Source organism: Patiria miniata, unplaced genomic scaffold, assembly GCF_015706575.1.
Source record: "Patiria miniata isolate m_02_andy unplaced genomic scaffold, ASM1570657v1 HiC_scaffold_25, whole genome shotgun sequence".
In the NCBI taxonomy this organism is placed as follows: Eukaryota; Metazoa; Echinodermata; class Asteroidea; order Valvatida; family Asterinidae; genus Patiria; species Patiria miniata.
In genome coordinates, this window is record NW_024037064.1 from 9752219 (window position 1) to 9775059 (window position 22841).

General features: G+C 38.2%; 2 protein-coding genes and 1 pseudogene across 2 annotated transcripts; all 3 read left to right on the forward strand.

Annotated features, from left to right (window-relative positions):
* Positions 1-318: 318 nt before the first annotated feature.
* LOC119733014 (E3 ubiquitin-protein ligase TRIM71-like) lies at positions 319-3154 on the forward strand. Its single transcript, XM_038206595.1, has 2 exons — positions 319-1615; positions 2532-3154. The coding sequence occupies exons 1-2, from the start codon at positions 319-321 to the stop codon at positions 3152-3154; spliced, it is 1920 nt and encodes a 639-aa protein (XP_038062523.1).
* A 5889-nt stretch (positions 3155-9043) lies between these two features.
* On the forward strand, positions 9044-10852 carry LOC119732876 (annotated as a pseudogene).
* Positions 10853-17008: 6156 nt separating this feature from the next.
* LOC119733393 lies at positions 17009-21144 on the forward strand. Its single transcript, XM_038206973.1, has 2 exons — positions 17009-18134; positions 18884-21144. Exons 1-2 carry the CDS (start codon positions 17192-17194, stop codon positions 19504-19506), a joined length of 1566 nt encoding a protein of 521 aa, XP_038062901.1. The 5' UTR covers positions 17009-17191; the 3' UTR covers positions 19507-21144.
* Positions 21145-22841: the final 1697 nt, after the last annotated feature.

A 22841-nucleotide genomic window follows, 5' to 3' on the forward strand; every position in this document is an offset into this window, starting at 1 on the left:
TGTTCAGTGCAGAGTAGTACGTACGACCAAGAAACTCTATTGACTCCACAAGACGACCAGGTAACACACAGCGGATGCAAGATACAGGTGAACCCTGTAATTAGGGTGAGTGATGCACCATGCTGGCAAATCTAAACTCATTGAAAAACTAGTCTGGTTATAGTACACTAAACTCAGGCAAGAGCCGGTGCATTGGAGATAGTAGTTGGAGATTAATAATAATGAAGGCATGGATCAACAATTCAAAATTAAGATACAAACTGAAGTGATCCGCTTCTTTATAGCGGCTGTTAAATTATATTTCTGTTCCTCGCAGAAATGGCGACTGGACCTGCGGTAAGTTCAGCTCTGGAGACGATCAGCAGACATCATTTTGAGTGCTCTATCTGCCAAGAGAGGTATCAGCAGCCCAAGATACTAGAATGCCTACATAGCTTTTGTGAGCAATGTCTGCTGAAATACTGCAGCACGAAGCACGAGGGCTTTACAGCGATTCCTTGCCCTGTGTGTCGGCAGGAGACGAAACTTCCAGAGTCTGGGGTGCAGGGTCTGAAAACCAACTTTCATCTGATTGGTCTGGTTGAGGAGTTTGAACTGCAGGAAAAGTTGGTGTGTTCGGGTGACACAAAGCTGATCTGCGAGACGTGTGATGATGGCAATGAGGCAACACATCAGTGTCTGGATTGTTCACTTAATATCTGCTCACGATGTCATAGTTCACACAAACGAGTTCCTGTAACATCAAGCCACGTAATAGCTACTTTGGACGACGTTCGTGAGGGAAAGGTGAAACTAACGAAGAAAAACCCAAAACAACATCCAAAATGTCCGAAACATGAGGGCGAAGTGGCACGATTCTTTTGCACAACGTGTCAAGTGTTGATCTGCCGGGATTGCACGGTCATAAACCACTGCAAACCAGAACATTCGTACGTTGAGAGTGATGAGGTCACATCAAAGTACAAGCAATCATTGGCTGAACTGTTTCCTCCACTTAAAAACTCAATGACAAAACTCCAGGAGTCACGAGAGAAAGTCTCAAGAATGAAAGAAGATTTGGGTGTCGCAGTTAAGAGGGTCATGACAGAAGTGCAAGACAGAGCAGCTGAGATACGAGCACAGGTAACAGCTCAAGAAAATCGCATCCTTGTCGACATTAAAAACATCCAAACAGATCGTGGACAAAAACTGGACGAATATGAGAAAACTATGAGCTTGGCAGTGAAGAGATTTCAGTATTCACTTGACACAGCTAGAGAGGTGACAAAGACTGCATCAGATAGTGACTTTCTCTCACTCTATGCCACAATCAGTAAAGATTTGAAATTGTTGGCAGATCAGAGTGTGCCTAGAGTTGACAACAGGCTTGCATTTCTGAAGTTCAAGCAGAGTGAGGGTGTTGGTGGCATCAGTCTGGGTGAGGTGGTGGTGGAAGGCAAATGGGAGCTGTGTCGAGAGTTTGGTACTATGGGAAGCGGTCCAGGAGAGTTCAGCGGGGCTTGGGGCATAGCTGCTCGTCAACCTGATGGGATTGCAGTGACTGACAACATCAACAAACGAGTTGTGATCTGCAGCATCGATGGCAACCAGAAAAGCACGATACCGATGCAAAGATGTAAGTTTAAATTACCGTTCATTGCAATCTGCCGAGTCATGCACAGAAACAACATTTTCTTTGCTCATCGTTATATTTTTGTTTTTAATTTTCCTCACGAGATCTGATGAAACGGAATCACACTAGCTTTGATGCGAAACATTTTAAGTGAATACCTTTGTGTTCATAACATGAAGAATTTTAAATGTAAATGCATCGTCCATGTCAAAAATCAAATTTTCTTGATATTTTTTCATAAATTGAACAAACTCTACTGTAAATTAAACCTCATGTTTGATATTGGGTTTTTGCCCCGTCCCCTGGCATTTTTAACTAGTTTGCTCTTGTTTGTTTTCATGAATTTGGTTTTCTCTCTTCATGACATTTTTCCAAAGGATGAAAGTTCAAGGAAAATCCATTTAAAATGAAAGAAATATAAGTTTTCCTGATACACTGGTTCACCAGTTTAGTTCTCAATTGTTGTCAGGAGTCTTTTAGTTTTTCCCCCTATTATCCCACTGAAAGATACAAAAGGCAATTATCGAAAGGCTGAAACATCAATATGTACAGGATACCTTAAGACACAGTGATATCCCTAACATGTACATGTCAGGGGTGTGAAATCTCAGCTTTAAGGCTGATTTCAGCTGTTTTTGTTTTGGATTTCAGCTTTTTTTCATTCACTTGCAGTGTACAAAAGTATAGGAGATTTCCAAAGCTCAGCTTTTTTACACCTTTTTCAGCTATTTTCAGCTATTTTTATCAGTGGTCACTCACACCCCTGACATGTACAAATGTACATGTATATTTGACAATGTATACTTTTGGCCAGGGACACATTAATTATCACTCCAATTCATTTTTGATAATTTTTATAAATTGCAATTCAGATTAAAATTGACCACTATTGTTTGTTTTTACATCGTGCCCCCTACAGGTCCACTCGGCATCGAAGCTACACGCAGCGACAATCGTTTGGTGGTTGTTGAGCAAGGCGCACGCCATGTGAAGGTGTTCAACAGCGACAACACACTGGCATACGAGTTCCCAACGGTGCCGCCGAATGAGGTCGGTAAGACCACTGTTGACCTCCACAGCGTAGCTGTCAAGAATGATGGTACCATTGCAGTGGGAGATGTGGCGAGGATGGTATTGACAGTGCACAGCCCCACTGATGGTGAGCTCCTTCATACCATACCAGTCAAGATTAAACCTTATTTTCTGGCTTTTGACGGCAATGATCAAGTTATAATAAGTTGCAATGCATCAAAAACAGTGGATATTGCCGGTAGCAATGGTACTACAAAATGCACCATCAAACCCACCATCAATGGTCAACAAGTACGTAACTGCAACGGTGTATGCACTGATAGCTCAGGTATCTATGTTGCAATGCATAATGGTAATGACACTGGTCATATCCACCACTATGACCCTCAGGGTGGTTTCCTCCAGTGCATCGTACAGGGTCTGCACTACCCAATAGGTATCACATTCACATCTGATGGGCAGCTGGCAGTGGCTGACTTCTACTCGGTAAAGACGTATCACCAGGTGTGATACGACATTGTTACCAGTCATGTCAATTTATAAGCATGGGTGAATTGTCGATAGAAAAATGAGCGAGTGGTTCTAATTACCACAATAAATTTAAGTTAAGCACATTTATACAACACGCAAAAAACCCTAATTACACAATGTATACAGTATTGGAATACATGTGTTGCCTTTAAAATGTTGACTCTCTGATCAATCGGTGAATTTTGTCCACAACTGTGGTTGGTTGAAGATTTCTAGTGTTAATTTTATCAAGTATGTACATGTATATTTAGAGCTGTCAGTGTGGGTCTTTGGTTTAAACCTTATTTTAACACAATGATCACTTAAAAGAGAGAAATGATGAATTTCTTAAAACACTATTCAATACGACACTGAGGAAATGTACCATTTTTCGACTGGTAAGCAGTTTATATTTCCAGTAAATTGCATATTTCAAAAAGGCAATATTTGCAATGTCCAACAAAACTTATTTTTCTTTGATAAATGGCCGTTTCGGATTATAATGAGTCACCCTTTTTAGTTTTTGCCTTTCTCAACAAACAATGCGCAGTCCCTGATAACTAAGGGATTGGTAATTAGAAGAAAAGAAATACCATAGACAACAAAAATGCTTCAAATAAAAGCTCAAAATAACTCGGGCAACTGTCAATATCGACGCACAGCAAGAACAAAAAGAGTACATATTTTGCCAAAAATGACATCGCAGTTTTGCTTACGATTTGCATTCGCAATACGATATTACGGCTCTTGCAACAAATTTATACCCATTATGCCAATTGCATTCAATCAATTCTATACAATTGACGGTATGGACCCCATCAATGGTATGGAATAATACTGATATCAACGATCTACTCGTTATAATATTCGCTAGTCATTATCCCTCCTATGCAAACAAACATTCTGTGCAAGTTTTCCTTTCAGTCAAAATCAGTCTAGTGACTGTTTTTAACGATTGAGTGCTCTCTGACAAAATAAAGCAGAATTGACTGGCTGTGATAATTCATGCGTCGTGCTACAGCTATGCTTTGACTGTAGCTGATAGATAAGACATGTGCCTACTACTTATCTGCTTGTGTCTGTTGACTTAATTTGACTAGTCACAGTGCTTGCTTGAAATACATGTATGATCTGACTGTTTGGTGACTAGCCATAAGAGGCATGGTAAGAGGGTTGATTTGTTGACTGTCTGTGACTGATCAGACAGCAGGAGGGTTGAACAATACATTGAAGTTTAGCCTAGATGTCCAGTTGGATGCGCATACACTACTAACAGTGTATCATAGTTTAAGCATACATGCCAACTATGTTAAGTTTAAGTATGTTACGTATTTGAATTCTAGTTCAGCTCACCTGTAAATGCGCAATTCTGGGAAATTGTATCATTCTACATGTATGTTGATTTCACTTTGCTCCTGTTAAGTAAAAGTTGATTTGGCTGAGTTCAGCTGTTTCAACTGAAAAAATGGCCTGGTTGAAAGTAACAGACTTGATTTCTCCCCCAAAAGTAAGAGAAAACAAAATATCACATTGAATCAAATGCGGTGAAAGTTTGTAAAAAAAATTGTTTAAGAATGAAATTGAAGGGAAAACCCAAACCGTAAGCGTGGTTGAAGCAAATAAGGTTTTTAAATCATGTATATACAAATTCATCCTAAGATCAAGTACTATAGAGATGAATAACTGAAATCGTTATTGGAGAGAAAGTTTAGGATACCATTATAACAATTTGTTTATAATATCAATTTCTCGGATACGCTAGTCGAATATTATTTTTCAACAAACAATATATTGGATCTGACAACTGAGGATTATTGTAATATCATTATCAGTCCTTTGTGCAGCCCTTTATTATCAGTCCTTTATGCATCATGAACAGAGGTTCAAAGTGTCAAAGTGGTGTCAAATTTAAAGCTAAATTTTATTGTCTGTCAAAGGCATATTTTAATTTATGTAAATACACAATTTATGGGAATGTGAATGTCGTTCTCTGTTGATTTGACTTCGCTCATTTCAAAAGTGAGCTTCATTAGTTAATTTCAGCTGCTTCAGCTGAATGGGTTGGCTTCAGAAGTTTACAATCAAGAAGAAACTGGATTAAAAGCAATCCATTGGAACATGTTTTTGTTTTATTATTACAACTCATGGTAATTAAAAAGGCGAACTACTGTAGCGAAAAAAAAGTTCGAGTTATCATGAACGGAAGTTACGAGCATTGTTTTATCTTTTAACAAAAAGTCCAATTATGTATTAATGTATTTTCTTGACATCAACGATATTTTTTGAGTAGATTTTAGTTCATGTAGATTACATGAGATTAAGTTTATATATATTAAGATACTAACCTGATTTCTTTTCAAAGGGTTAACATTAAGCCACGTGATCGGTTCTTGGCCAATAGAAATGTTTGAACCGTCCTAAATATTTTATGACATGGTTGAGCTCCCAACTGGAACGAAATATACTGTTGTTAAAATTTAAACAAAATTAGCAGGATATAAATTTGTTTTAACTGTCAAAGCGAATTTGACGCAATTTCCTGACAGTCCTGAGATAACTGAAAAACCGTTTTGTTTGTAATATTACTTAAGTTTATTTTTAGCTTAATTGCATGTTATAAGTGCATGTTGAAACCAATGAGACACAAATAATCTATTGGAACCAATTTAAAAATAAAAAAGGAACATTTTTCCGCTACACGGCAACCCGTGGTCTGATTTTTATGTTTTTGGTATCAAAAGATGCACAAAGCTCGAGGCTAAAAAGTTATAACATTTTTTTTAGAGGCTATCGCGGAAAATGTTGGGGGGGGGGGGCGGATTCCGCCCTGGCCCCTTTAGGGTTAAAGATGAGATTATTACATGTATCTTTTGAAAAACAAAGTGCAATTGGCCTACTTTATATTGAGTTAACGTTGTATGGAAAATTCAAGGACTCTATGTTTTCTAGGATCACCTTATGAATATGGGACCCCAGACAAGATATTTTTCCCTTCCAGATGGATTGTCTCCTCACTCTAATATTCGGCCACAATTGTCCAATGATATAAAAGTGTCTATATACGAAATATGTATTAGCAGATCCCAGTCACAACCGTTTGATGTTTGTTGTGAAATATAGCAAAATGTCTATCCTCAAAAGTTGATCAATTGATTCTCTGTACCGTTGATCTTTTAATTAACTGGTTAACAAAAATAATGGTAATTTCAATGGAGCCTTTTATGAGACAAAGTTTAGTTCAAGTTGAATTTTACGTCATTTGTAAGTTCTGTGCAAATACGAGAGTTGGAAAGCTACGGCTCCCTCCCTAAAACTTCAGAATAGTGAGGGTATCCAGAGGTGATCCATTCAGCCATGTTGACAAATGCAAAATACATTAATTAAACGAAACGGGTAGTACTGGTTAAATTTCAAACATTCCTTGTTAATATATAAATTTTTTTTTAGATCGTCAGAGTATGTTGGCATACTCCTGGGTCATTTGAGGACAGATCACATCTCTTGGTATGTCATGGACCGTGCTTTGAGTTTTGACTTTCAACACGAAATAAATACAAATCATTTTCGAATCCGTCCAGACATGAGGTCATTTTCAAAAAAAAAAGCAACCTCAATCTTCTTTTCAGACGTGTGAATGTACATATCAGAAATTTGTTAACTTTATAGAGTGTAGAACGTATATTTTGTTGCCAAAAAAAGTCGAAGGACGAGCGTTATTTTTAACAAATTCCTACTGCCACCCTGCTGCAGCTAGCTTAATTTAACTCTGGTGTTACACGCAGGCTTGTACTCTGGCGTCGTGCGTTTAACCACTGATGTGTAAGACCGATGCATGCACTAGGCTTTACGATACTTCTGACTAAAGTAGTTTTTGCAGTGACGGCGGAGAATCTGACTGTGAAGACCACTGCATGTGCACAACCGATACATGCACTAGGCATTACGATACCATTATGCGATTGTATAGCTGACTTTAGTGGCGTCAATAGAGTTGCTTGGTCGTACGTACTGCTCTGCACTGAACAACTGTCTCCCAGGCTTATAATACTGCACCACTGATGTGGATGATCCAAGGATAAATTGGCGGACAACAGTGTAGTGTAGTGCACTATAAACTGGTGTATATGTACGGCACTGATACGCGCAGTTGATATTTGGACTTTGTTCAAATTGCACTCGAGTCTATTTAGTATCCCGTGTCACGCTTATTTAACCCTTTCTGTTGCGCAACTTTTCACGCAGACGGTTCTATTCATGCTCATTATGGAGAACAATTGTTTGACATGTACAAAGTGTGGATTCGTAATTCCGAATCCACACTTTACTAAAGATTTGTAGTTCCGAATCCACACTTTGTGACCAGTGTAAGAGATTCGTAGATACGAATCCACACTTTTAACAATAGTGTGACGTCATAGCAATGGTTTAACATTATGCGATTGTATAGCTGACTTTAGGTTGCGCAAACAGAAAAGGGTTAAATAAGCGTGACACGGCATACTAAATACACTTGAGTGCAATTTGAACAAAGTCCAGATATCAACTGCGTACTCAGTGCCGTACACATACTCGTTTATAGTGCATTACACTAAACTGTTGTCCGCCAATATATCCTTGGATCATCCACATCAGTAGTGCAGTATTACAAGCCTGGAAGACAGTTGTTCCATGAAGAGCAGTACGTACGACCAAGAAACTCTATTGACTCCACAAGACGACCAGGTAACACACAGCGGATGCAAGATACAGGTGAACCCTGTAATTAGGGTGAGTGACGCACCATGCTGGCAAATCTAAACTCATTGAAAAACTGCTCTGGTTATAGTACACTAAACTCTGGCAAGAGCCGGTGCATTGCTTCAATTATTAAAGTAGTCGGAGATTAATAACAATGACGGCACAGATCAACAATTCAAAAATAAAATAGAAACTGAAGTGATCCGCTTCTTTATTATTCTTACTAGCGGCTGTAAAATTATATGTTTGTTCCTCGCAGAAATGGCAACTGGGCCTGTGGTAAGTTCAGCTCTGGAGACGGTCAGCAGACATCATCTTGAGTGCAGCATCTGCAAAGCGAGATACCAACAGCCTAAGATACTGGAATGTCTACATAGCTTTTGTGAGCAATGTCTGCTGAAATACTGCAGCACGAAGCATCAGGGCTCTACATCGATTCCTTGCCCTGTTTGTCGACAGGAGACGAAACTTCCTGAGGTGGGTGTGCAGGGTCTGAAAACAAACTTTCATCTGATTGGTCTGGTTGAGGAGTTTGAACTGCAAGAGAGGTTGGTGTGTTCGGGTGACACAAAGCTGCTCTGTGAGACATGTGATGATGGCAATGAGGCAATACATCGATGTCTGGATTGTGCACAGAATATCTGCTCTCGTTGTCGACGTACACAGCTGCGAATCGCTGCTACATCCAGCCACACGATAGCAGCTTTGGAAGACATTCGTGAGGGAAAGGTGAAACTGACAAAGGAAAACCCAAGACATCATCCTAAATGTCCAATACACGACGGCGAAGTGACAAGGTTCTTCTGCAAGACCTGTGAAATACTGATCTGCCGAGATTGTACCGTCATCGACCACTGTAAGCCAGAACACTCGTACATTGACAGAAATCTAGCCACATCGACGTACAAGCAATCGTTTGCTGAACTGGTTTCCCCACTTGAAATCTCAATGACAGAACTCCAGAAATTACGAGAGAGAGTCTCAAGAATAAAAGAAGATCTAGGTGTCACAGTTAAGAGGGTCATGACAGAAGTGCAAGACAGAGCAGCTGAGATACGAGCAGCGATAACGGCTCAAGAAAATCTCATCCTTAACGACATCAAAACCATCCAAACAGATCGTGAACAAAAACTGGACGAATGCGAAAAAACTATGGGCTTGGTAGCGGAGAGATTTCAGTATTCACTAGACACAGCAGGAGAGGTAACAAGGACTGCATCAGATAGTGAGTTTCTCTCACTCTATCCCACAATCAGCAAAGACTTGAAATTGTTGGCAGATCAGAGCTTGCCTAGAGTTGACGACAGGCTTGCATTTCTGAAGTTCAAGCAGAGTGAGGGTAATGGTGGCATCAGTCTGGGTGAGGTGGTGGTGGTGGAAGGCAAATGGGAGCTGTGTCGGGAGTTCGGTAAAGGGAGAAGCGGTCCAGGAGAGTTCAATTGGGCTTGGGGCATAGCTGCTCGTCAACCTGATGAGACTGCAGTGGCTGACCACTTCAATAGCCGCGTTGTGATCTGCAGCATCGATGGCAACCAGAAAAGCATGTTCCCGATACATGGAAGTAAGTTTTAATTACCGTGCATTGCAATCTCTCAAATTATGCACACAAACATGTATGATGTATTTCTTTCTCCGTCAATATCTGCTTTAATTTACCTCAAGAGATCTGATGGAACTAAATCACAGTAAATTTGATGCGAAACATGTTTTAGTGAATACATTGGTTTTCATAACATGGAGATTTTTAAATATAAATACATCGTCAAAAATCAAGTTCCCTTGCTTTTTTTTCATTAATTGAACAAACTCTACTGTAAATTATATTAAACCTCACGTTTGATATTGGGTTTTTGCCCAGTTCCCCGCATTTTTAATTAGTTTGCTCTTGTTTTTTTCATGAATTTGGTTTTCTCTTTTCATTACATTTTTTCAAAGGATGGCAGTTCAAGGAAAATCCATTTAAAATGAAAGAAATATAAGTTTTCCTGATACACTGGTTCACCAGTGAAGTTCTCAATTGTTATCAGAAGTCTTTTCGTTTTTTTTTCCTATTATCCCACTGAAAGATACAAAAACCAATTCATCCTTCATTATCGGTGGTGTAGATATAAAGACAAGCTTAAACATCCCAACTTACAGGTTCCCTTAAGACAAAGTGATTTCTGAAACATTTTTATCGAACCTTGACAATGTCTAATCTTTGCCTGGGACACAACTAATTATCACTCGATCTTAAGATTTCAGGTTGATTATTTTTCTAAATTGCAATTCAGATTGGCATCGACCACTACTGTTTGTTTTTACATCGTGACTCCTACAGATCCACTCGGCATCGCAGCTACACACAGCGACAATCGCTTGGTGGTTGTTGAGCAAAGCGCATCCCATGTGAAGGTGTTCAACAGTGACAACATGCTGGCATATACGAGTTCCCAACGGTGCCGCCGAGTGAGGTGGGTAAGACCACGGTTGACCTCCAGAGCGTAGCTGTCAAGAGTGATGGTACCATTGCAGTGGGAGATGTGGCGAGGATGGTATTGACTGTGCACAGCCCCACTGATGGTGAGCTCCTTCATACCATACCAGTCAAGATTAAACCTTACTTTCTGGCTTTTGACGGCAATGATCGAGCGATAATAAGTCCCCATACATCACAGACAGTGCATATTGCCGATGGTAATGGTACTACACAGCACATCATCAAGCCCACCATCAATGGGCAACCCGTAATGCGATGCAACGGTGTATGCACTGATAGCTTGGGTATCTATGTTGCAATGCATAATGGTGATGACACGGGGCATATCCACCACTATGACCCTAAAGGTGGCTTTCTCATGTGCATCGCACGTGGTCTGCACTACCCAATGGGTATCGCATTCACATCTGATGGGCAGCTGGCAGTTGCTGACTACTACACAGTAAAGATGTATCGCCAGGTGTGATACGACATTGTAATCAGTCATGTCAATTCATAAGCATGGATGAAATGCCGATAGAAAATTGAGCGAGCGGTTCTAATTGCCACAATAAATTTAAGTTAAGCACATTCATACAACACGCAAAAAAACCCTAATTATACAGTATTGGATTACATGTGTTGCCTGTAAAATTTGGACTTTCTGATCAATCGGTCAATTTTTTCTACAACTCACAACTGTGGTCGGTTGAAGATTTCTCGTCTTAATTCATCAAGTGTGTACATGTATATTTAGAGCTGTCAATGTGGGTCTTTTGTTTAAACCTTTATTTTAACACAATGATCACTTAAAAGAGAGAAATGATGAATTTCTTAAAACACTCTTCAATACGACACCGGGGAAACGTACCATTTTTCGACTGTAAGCAGTTTATATTTCCAGTAAATTGCATATTTCAAAAGGGCAATATTTTCAATGTTCAGCCAAACTTATTTTTCTTTGATAAATGGCCGTTTCGGATTATAATGAGTCACCCTTTTTAGTTTTTACTTTTTCGCAACAAACAATGCGCAGTTCCTGATAACTAAGGATTTGGTAATTAGAAGAAAAGAAACACCGTAGACAACAAAAATGCTTCGAATAAAAGCTCTAAATAACTCGGGCAACTGTCAATATCGACGCACAGCAAGAACAAAAAAGTACATGTTTTGCCAAAAATGACATCACAGTTTTGCTTATGATTTGCATTCACAATACGGTATTACGGCTCTTGCAACAAATTTATACCGATTATGACAATTGCATGCAATCAATTCTATACAATTGACGGTATGGACCCTATCAATGGTATGGAATAATACTGATATCAAAGATCTACTCGTTATAATATTGGCTAGTTATTTTCTCTCCTATGAAAACAAACATTCTGTGCAAGTTTTCCTTTCAGTCAAAATCAGTCTAGTGATTGTTTTTAACGATTGAGTGCTCAGTCTTTGACAAAATAAAGCAGGATTGACTGGCTGTGATAGTTTATGTGTCGTGCTACAGCTATGCTTTGACTGTAGGTGATAGATAAGACATGTGCCTACTACTTATCTGCTTGTGTCTGTTGATTTAATTAGACTAGTCAGAGTGCTTGCTTGAAATACATGTATGATCTGACTGTTTGGTGACTAGCCATAAGAGGCATGGCAGGAAAGAGGGTTGATTTGTTGACTGTCTGTGACTGATCAGACAGCAGGAGGGTTGAACACTACATTGAAGTTGAGCCTAGATGTCCAGTTGGATGCGCATACACTAATTACAATGTATCATAGTTTAAGCAATACATGCCAACTATGTTAAGTATAAGTATGTTAGGTATTTGAATTCTAGTTCAGCTCGCCTGTAAATGCGCAATTCTGAGAAATTGTTTCATTCTCATGATGTTGATTTCACTTTGCTCTTGTTAATTAAAAGTTAATTTGGCTGAGTTCAGCTGTTTCAACTGAAAAAAAAATGGCTTGGTTGATAGTAATAGACTTGAATTCCCCCAAAAAAGTAATAGAAAGCAAAATATCACATTGAATCAAATGCGGCGAAAGTTTGTAAAAAAAATTGTTTAAGAATGAAATTGAAGGGAAAACCCTAACCGTAAGCGTGGTTGAAGCAAATAAGATTGTTAATTCATGTATATACAAATTCATCCTACGATCAAGTACTATAGAGATGAATAACTGAAATCGTTATTGGAGAGAAAGTTTGGGATACCATTCTTACGATTTGTTTGTATATCAATTGTTCTGGTACGTTAGATGTATTTTATTTTTCAACAAACAATACACTGGATCTGACAACTGAGGATTATTGTAATGTCATTATCAGTCCTTTGTGCAGTCCTTTATTATCAGTCCTTTATGCACCATGAACAGAAGTTACGAGAATTGTTTGATCGTTTAATCAAAAGTCAAATTATACATGTGTTATTTTCTCGAAATCAACGATATATTTTGACTAGATTTTGGTTCATATAGATTACATGAGGATAAGTTTGTAAATGGAGAACACTGAAATAAACGTAAGATAACCTAATATTTGTTTAAAGGGTAAAATTCAAGCCAAGTGATCGGTTATTGGCCAAAATGATTTTTTGTTTAATGCTACATCTAGTTTAGTAAACTGTGGCGCATCATTTGTAAACAGGCTTGTGGAGTCGTGTATTTAACTACTGCACGTAAAAGGCCGATACACAGGGCTTCACGATAACAGTACGTGTTTGTAGTTGAATTCAGGTTGCGCAAACAGAAAGGGTCAGCCTGACACGGGACCATACTAAATCTCCTTGAGTGCCAATATTGAACGAAGTTCAAATAGATCGACCGTGCATTCAGCGCCTTACCACTCGTCTCATGATATACTTGTCTATCTGTATATTTTGGCTTTTCATTACCATGGAATAATTTTAGACAAATAAACAACTTTGTTTTTATTTCATTAAAGCGAGGATTTCGTTACTAATCATATGCCTACATATGAAGCTTTGTTAAAAGTGACTTACATGGGGCATGTTTTACTCATTACGCCGACAACCCTCTAATTGTTTTGACTTTTTGTAAATGACATTCATCCTTTAAATTCCTAATTAAATAGCCTCTCATCGACACTGTATTTGATTACACAAAGTAGGCATTTCGTGAGTTAGCCAGAACATTTGCCCCACAATGCTAAATAAATATAACCCATGCAAGTTAAAAGCAAAGTAATCACGCGGTTTATATCTTATTTATTTTGGTGGTTTTTTTTTGCTTTTCTAAATACAAAATAATGTATTCAATTTAATTGAGAAATTGAAGGAAAAAATTGTACTGTGTTAAGTTAAGGAGTGATTATATTACAAACTTAATTTTAATCACCCCGGTTGACTCTTTGAAAACACCTTTCAGTACGGCACCGAGAATACATGCACCTTTCTTTTTTTACTTTAAGCAGTTTATATTTCCAGTAAGTTGGATATTTTAGAGAGGTTATATGACCTCCATTTTTTTTTTAAATATCCATTTCTAATTATTATGTTTTACCGTTTTTAGTGCAATTTGGTTCTCAAGAAACATATATAGTTCCTGAAAACTAGGGGTCAGTTGGGAAAGGAAAAACCGTAGACAAATACATACTCTGTACAAAAGTTAGAAATAATTCTGATGACTGCAAGCATTGACGCAGTATTTACAAAACAATTATTACCCCACAACGTTAACCCACTTTTGGCTTTGATCGTGTAATTTTGCATAGACAAAAACTGCTCATACTAGCTTCAGTTGCATTCCCGCAATTCTATGAATACGAACCCTTTAATGTTATCTTTGTAATGTTATGGTAATACATAACATTACAAAGCATAAGCATGCATTTTGGAATGCACGTCTTCCGCGTTGGACGAGATGCGGCAATTGAACCAGTTTAGATTTTTTTTTTTAAATGATTATACAAAACAGTAACAGCAGATATATTAGCGCAATGAGCCTGGGTTTTTAGGAAACGTGAAGACAAAAATTGAAAATCTACATAGATTATATACATTCCTTATAAGGTTCATTTTAAATTATTTAAAGGCTGGAGCTACTTTCGAAACCTCCCCACCCCCACCGATCAAACCCATCCACCACCAACCCCCCCCCCCCCCCCACGAAAAAAAATAATGAAAAATAAGCAGGGAGAAAATAGATTATAAAACAATTAACAAAAATGAAAAGGCAAACGCTAATAATACACTATTAAAACAAAAATTCAAACAGTTTATTCATGTTATAATGCAGTTTGTGGAATGAGATGGGAAGGAGATAAGTGCCCTGAGAAAAGAAGAAAATTTGTGCAAAGTACCCTCTCTACGGTAACAAAGAGAGAGTTGAGGAGACCACTGGAAGAGACATTCGAACGCACTGTCGACTGAACCTGATGACGTCCTCCAAGTTAAATTTAAACATTAATTTGAGAAAACATTTGTTTGGCACGATTCACAGTAACAAAAACAGTTCGAACAGGTGGTCACGAACACAGTCTGTATACTGAATAGTCAGATAGAAACGCAGGATAAATTGGCACGCTGTCTCTTGGAGGCGCTCTTCATGTTACATTTTACGTCGACTTGTACTTCCGCGTTCAGCCAGAGCCAACCGAAAGACTCTCTTCTTTTGACTCGACAGAAACATCAAGATTTTACCATTTTAACATTAACAAGAAACTCGGGATAAATGTGAGCAAATTATATCCGTTTACCGTAAAACCTGGAGAAGCATTTTGTTGTGAAATTATGATGTTGATGTTTGTGTGCGCTACATGTACATGTATGTGCGACGTACTTTAAATTTGTGTGGTAATCAACTGATTACATGTATAACGTTCGTTAGGCATGTTTATTGTGATTTGGGGTCAACTCGTACCCGATTCAACTCGTACCGGAGTCAACCCATTTCCTTTCTTGTTCATGTTATTGTTTTGTTCAAAAATGTGGGAGTCTCAATACTGTGTATGATGTTTTTGGTTACTGTAAATATGTTGGGCTCAGTGGCTTACTTACAGCAGTTCATTGCACTGTGCTTGCTCTAGCTGTCACTAATGGCAGTACCCGCTGCAAAGTACCAGTGCAAGCGAAACTTCAGCACTGGCCCGTTCAATATAAGAGAAAGAAAAGACCCTTTTATGTTTTAGGGCTTAATTATTAAAACCTGAACATTTGGCTATGATACAAGCAGGAAAGGTCACTTTATGTGTTCGGAATCATCTCAAATAATAGTTCGCTAAGATACCATGTTGAATATCAGCTAGCTTAATTTTGTGGAAAGAGTCCAGGGTTTTGATTTATGAACACAACTTGTAAATAATAATAAGAGGTGTCCTAAGCTACCATGACTACATAATATCGATATTTCAATTGGCATAATTACATGACACATTTTATTAGAGTGTCTGCGCTCATGTATATGCTACCTGGTCCTGGCTATTGCTTTATCCTTTTTAGAAGGCTGTGAATATTTGGGCGGCGGCGTTTTCTTTTAGTAATACAATAATTTAGCAGAGGTCGTCTCAAATTCCTCCGGCAAACTAGCGTACGCTAAAAGAAAGCCGGTGCAGCCACGGTGTGAGGAAATTAATAAATTAGTATCAGATACTTAAGGAAATCCTCTTCCAAAATAAGTTTTAAATCCACCTCCTTTTCTGTAAACGAATGACAGCTTGTAGAAGAACGTAAACATAAAGAGAAAACCACGACATGTTACCCCGTATGACGTGTGATTTTCACTTTCCATATGATGAACACCAAAAGTGCCTTCTTTAACTTGTTCTGAAATAACAATATTTTACACTGCAAAAATGATAATTGTGAGTGTGTGTGTGTGTGTGGTTTTTTTTTGGGTTTTTTTTAAGTGTCGTCAGCATTCACAATTTCCCCTGTAAAGTGCATGATGTACGAGATTCGCTTTTTTTCTTCTGGTTATTAACCAAGCAGCTTCCATAGTGAATGTCCTTTTCAGGAAATGTAGCATGTACATAAGGCCATAATGCTTTGTGCTCTCAATACCCAAGGAAGGTCAGTATTTGAGACACATATTTTATAGGACAGCTATGGAGCATCTTACAACTCAACGTACCACAAGTACATGTAAACTGATACATGTAGATTGCATTCAGAAACTGGACACGAATGATGAATTTCAACATTAGATGATTAAAGTCCATTCCAGATTTCTCTACCTTCCCGCATGAACCCACATCTAAAAATGTCAAGGAAGCATCACAGATAAAATAAAAGATGTGATATTTTTAAGAGGATGTACAGTTATGGATAATGGGTGTGATTTGGACTTGTTAATTCACATCTTGAGAGTCCTGTACCTGTCGATTCGTTTTAAATACAAAGCACATCCTGCCAATTACTATTGGTCCCTACCCATATGAGAAGACATGTGAATGATAAAGTCATGATACATTTTTATCATTCTTATTTTTTTAACAAAATACGTTTCTTCACATTTATTAGACCAAAATGGCGACCGGATCTGCAGTAAGTTCAGCTCTAGAGACGATCAGCAGACATCATCTTGAATGCAGCATCTGCCAAGAGAGATACCAACAGCCCAAGATATTGGAATGCCTACATAGCTTTTGCGAACAATGTCTTCTGAAATATTGCAGCACGAAGCACAAAGGATCTGAAGCGATTCCTTGCCCTGTGTGTCGGCAAGAGACGAAACTTCCTGAGGTTGGGGTGCAGGGTCTGAAAACAAACTTTTATTTGAATGGTCTGGTTGAGGAGTTCAAACTTCACGAGAAGGTGGTGTGTTCTGGCAGCAAGCAGCTGCTGTGTGAAGTCTGTGAGGAAGAAAGTGAGGCAACGGATCACTGCATGGACTGCTGCAAAAACATGTGCTCCAAATGTACAAAATTTCACATGAAGTTTGCTCAGTTATCAGTTCACGTTATAAGTAGCTTAGATGACATTCGTAAAGGTAAAGCTTCATCTTATCAAATCAAATCAAAGCATCAACAACATTCAAAATGTCCAATCCACGAGGGCGAAGTGACACGGTTCTTTTGCAAGACATGTGAGGTGTTGATCTGCCGAGATTGTACTGTCATTGACCATCGTATGCCAGAACACTCGTACATTGACAGAAATCTGGCCACATCAACGTACAAGCAATCTTTAGCTGAACTGTTTTCTCCACTTGAAAACTCAATGACCAAACTCCAGGAGTCACGAGAGAAAGTCTCAAGAATGAAAGAAGATTTAGGTGTCACAGTTAAGAAAGTCATGGCAGAAGTGCAGGACAGAGCAGCTGAGATACGAGCAGAGGTAACGGCGCAAGAAAATCATATGCTTGAGGACATCAAAAACATCCAAACAGATCGTGAACAAAAACTGGACGAATGTGAGAAAACTATGGGCTTGGCAGCGGAGAGATTTCAGTATTCACTCGATACGGCTAAAGAGGTGACAAGGACTGCATCGGATAGTGACTTCCTCTCACTCTATCCAACAATCAGCAAAGATTTGATATTGTTGGCAGGTCAGAGTATGCCTAAAGTTGACAACAGGCTCGCTTTTCTGAAGTTCAAGCAGAGTCAGGGTGTTGGTGGCATCAGTCTAGGTGAGGTGGTGGTGGAAGGCAAATGGGAGCTGTGTCGGGAGTTTGGTAGACAGGGAAGCGGTCCAGGAGAGTTCAATGTGGCTTGGGACATTGCTGCTCGTCAACCTGATGAGATTGCAGTGACTGACTGCTTGAACAAACGAGTTGTGATCTGCAGCATCGATGGGAAGCAGAAAAGCACGATCCCAATGGAAGGATGTAAGTTTAAATTATCGTGCATAGTATTGCGATCTCCCGAATTGTGCACACGTACAGTTTTTGTTGCCTGTCACTGTTTTTAATTTTCCCTACGAGATCAGAAACGGAAACACAGCAAATTTGATGCAAAATGTTATTGACGTTGGCTTTCATAATGTGGATATGTTTTGAACATCAATACATCGTTCATGTCAAAATTCTTTTTTCCCACTTTTTTTTCTTTTAAAACTCATTGATTGTTGATATTGGTGGGGAGTTTCGACTGTGGTTTTAGTTTTGGCTCTAATAGTTTTTATATTTGGTTCGCTTTGTTTTTTCAAGTTCTGTGCAAAAGATGGAAAGATCATGCAAAAGGCGTTTGAATTGGTAGAGTTGATAAAAATGGTTGATGAAAGAAAATGTGCATAAAAAGTCGGTATTCCTGAAATTCGATTAATACGTTCTGTATTGTTGTCATGAATGTGTTTTATATTTTCCATCCTTTAACTGGAAGATAGTTTTAATGAGGAACAATCATTTGTGCCTTGTAATGGGGCAATGATATAAAGACAATCATAAACATCCAAACTACCTGGTAATTTCTCAAGCATGTACAATACTCATAAGTCCGACGCCTCATAACCTTGAATACTCATAACCTTGACACGATATGCCATTTTGACAGAATGCCCTTTTCTTTTGTTTTTTAATTTTGCAATCCAAATCGAAATTAAGTAATTCCGTTTGTCCTTACATTGCTTCTCCTACAGATCCACGCGGCATCGCAGCTACACGCAGCGACAATCGTTTGGTGGTTGTTGAGGAAGCCACATCCCATGTGAAGGTGTTCAACAGCGACAACACGCTGGCATACAAGTTCCCAACGGTGCCGCCGAGTGAGGTTGGTAAGACCGCGGTTGACCTCCGGAGCGTAGCTGTCAAGAATGATTTTACCATTGCAGTGGGAGATGTGGCGAGGATGGTATTGACAGTGCACAGCCCCACTGATGGTGAGCTCCTTCATACCATACCAGTCAAGATTAAACCTTATTTTCTGGCTTTTGACAGCAATGATCGAGTTATAATACGTGGCCTTTCATCACAGACAGTGAATATTGCCGATGGCAATGGTACTACAAAAAGCACCATCAAACCCACCATCAATGGTCAACCAGTGGAACACTGCAACGGTGTATGCACTGATAGCTCAGGTATCTATGTTGCAATGTGTAATGGTGGCAACACCGGTCATATCCACCACTATGACCCTCAAGGTGGCTTCCTCCAGTGCATCGCACAGGGTCTGCACTACCCACAGGGTATCACATTCACATCTGATGGGCAGCTGGCAGTGGCTGACTGGTACTCAGTCAAAATGTATCGCCAGGTGTGATACAACATTGTAATCAGTCATGTCAATTTCGCATCATTTGAGGAATGTTGATAGAAAAAGTAAAGAGCGGTCCTATCACATCAATGAATTAAAAGTTTTAGAATATTGATACACCACGTATTATACAAAAAACGTGTACGTATTGGATTACATGTGTTACCTTTATTATTTTGACTTTCTGATCAATCGGTCGATTTTGTCCACAAAAGTGGGCGGTTGTCTTAATTTCATCAAGTATAATTATAATGAGTCACCTTTTCAGTTCATTCAAAAGAAACAAAAGAAAAGAAAAAAAGCGAACATTGAATCAAATCCGGTGATAATTTGTAAAAAGCGTTTAAGAATCAAATTAGGAAAAACCTAAAGGCAAAGAAGTTTTTTCATTCATGTATATTAACATTCATCCTCATCAGTTCAAGTAATATAAGGCTCAACAAATTAAAACGCTATTAGAGAGAAAACTTGAAATATCACGATTACAGTTTTGTTTCAATATCAATTTTTCTGATACGTTAGATGTATTTCGTTTTCAACAAACAACACACTGGTTCTGACAACCGAGGGTGTCAATGTGATATGAATACAAATTGTAGCCCATTGGCAAAATTATGTGCACAATATACGCTCATTGACCAACTGTGAGAGACTAAATAAACAATGAAACTCAAGAGAGACAACAACAAAAATGAATTCGGCCCGAAAGCATAGCAGGCCTACATCACAATAGTTCTGGCAAACTTTCATCTTACAACAGCAGATAGAAGCCTTTGCCAAGAAATTGCGACACTTGTAGAGCTAAGCTTGATCGTTCTGTTAAAAACATATTGTAATTTATATTTAACCCGCCTGTAAATACGCAGTTTAAGAAATATAATCGTCCTATGCTGATTTTGACTTCGCTTATTTCAAAACAAGGTTTTATTAGTTGGTTTCAGTTGCCTCAATGGGTTGAGCTATGTAGAGAAATTGAAATTCGGGAAGAAAGTGGAATAAAAAAAAACATTCCATGGAAAACAAATGCAGTGATTATTACAACTCATGATGTTAATCATGTGAGCTAGCTCCTATGAAACGAAACATTGTTTTGTTTCTTTAATTAAAACCAGCATAACCTTCAGGTTATTATGTACTGTAAAGAAGTCACGAGAAATGTTTGATGTAATAACTGACAGTTCCATTATATATTTAGAATTTTCTCGACATCTACGATTATATGTTGTGAGTGCATTTTAGATTACATGCTACTCAGTTTGTAAATATTGAATACTGAAAGTGAGTAGGCCCGATTTGTTACAGGGTTTCAATTAAACCCACGTGATGGGTGCTTGACCAATAGGAATGTATAAGCTTTCCTAAGGATTTTATGACAAGGATTAGCTTTTAATTCAAAAGAAGAAAAAAATGTTGGTAAATTTTTAACTCAATTATCAAGATACATACTACATATTTGTGTACATTTCCTTCAACTGTCCAAGAAAATTTGACACAATTTCCAAAAAAATCTCGAGATAATTTAAAAACTGTTTTAATATGTCAAGGAGAGTCAAATTCAAAATTAATTTAGTTGATTAATCTGTCCGAGACATTTTTAATTGCTGTAAACCTGCCTGTAAATGCACAATTTCTCCAAATGGGATAATTCTCTGTTGATTTGACTTAGCTCATTTTAAAACTTAGTTTTATAAGTTGATTTCAGCTGCTTCGTTGAATGGGTTGGTATATTTTAAGAAACTTGATCAAAACATTAGATGAAAACAAATCATGTGATAATTACGACTCATGATAATCACATAGACGAAATCCTACAGTGACAAAAAACGGCTTAGGGAAGTTGTAGCTCTTGTGTTCATATTTGCATTGTCACTAACATGCACGTAACACTCGAGTTATCATGAACAGAAGTTTCGAGAATTGTTGTATCTTTTAACCAAAAGTCCAATACATTAATGTATATTCTCGACATCATCGATATGTTTTGAGAAGATTTTAGTTCATATAGATTTCATGAGATAAAGTATGTAAATAGTGAATACTGAAATATACGTAAGATGCTAACCTGATTTTTTTTACAAAGGGTTAAATTCAAGCAACGTGATCGGTTCTTGGCCAATAGGAATGTTTTCACTGTCCTAGCTAGGTATTTCATGACAAAGTTTCCAATTGGAAAGAAAAACAGCGTGTTTAAAACAAATAAATGCTACAGCTATAGCTTATTAAACTGTGGTGCATGTTTTGTATGCAGGCTTGTACTTTGCATTTGTGCATGTGTAAGGCCGATACACAGGGCTTCACGATACCAGTACGCGAATACAATTAACTTTGTGCAAACAGAAGGAGTCACACAAGCCTGACACGGGAAGATACTAATAAATACCATGGAGTGCCAATTGAACGAAGTCCAAAAGATCGACCGCGCACTCGAGTACCATACACTCGTCTACAATGCACTACACTGTACTTGTTTGTCTGTATATTTTGGCTAAAAAAAAATTGTTTATTTTCAATAAAGCGGGGATTTCTTTACACTTATCAATGATGTGCTAACTGTTTGTTTTGTTCAACTTTTTAAATGACATACAGGAGGTAGGCGTTACTCATTAAGCAGACAACACTCTAATTGTTTGGACATTTTTTAATGACACTTAACATTTCGATTCCTAATTAAATAGTTCTGCTATTGAGACTGTATTTGAATTTGATGGGGGAGTTTTTAAATGGCAAAGAAGCGAGGTTTTTTTATCTAATTGAATTTATTCTGTGTATTTTTGGCAATACGAATTTATTCAATTTAAAATAGGGAATGGGAGGAAAAGTTGTCGCATTATAAGTTTAGGAGTAATTATTCAGCAAACGTAATTTGAATTATCAACCCCCCCCCCCCTCTTCAGGTGATTCAGGCGGGTATATTTTGGAGGACTCGAGTCAGTTTATTTGTTTATTTTTTGTTTGACTCGTGACTGGCATCAGACTCGTTGCCTTTTGGACTCGGTTTGAGTCAGACTCGGCTAGTGACTGATTCGGACTATGTTCAACTCGAATCGAGTCCATTTCCAAAAACAAAAACGTGTTGAAACGTGAGGGAAAAATTAAATGAATTTGTTAATGTACTTTAAAAAAAAAAATTCTTCATATTCTAATGAAATCGGCCCCTTTGAATGGTGTGGAATAATGCTGTGTGTCTCTGACGCTTCACCTCGTTTGAATTTTGACAGGTCATTTTTGTATTTCTGCATTTTCTGTGTTTAACCGATTAGCAGGAAATACACTCTTTGGGAACACAGTTTGAAATTACAAAGAATTTAGGTAATTGCAGATTAAACAATACGAAACAGTTA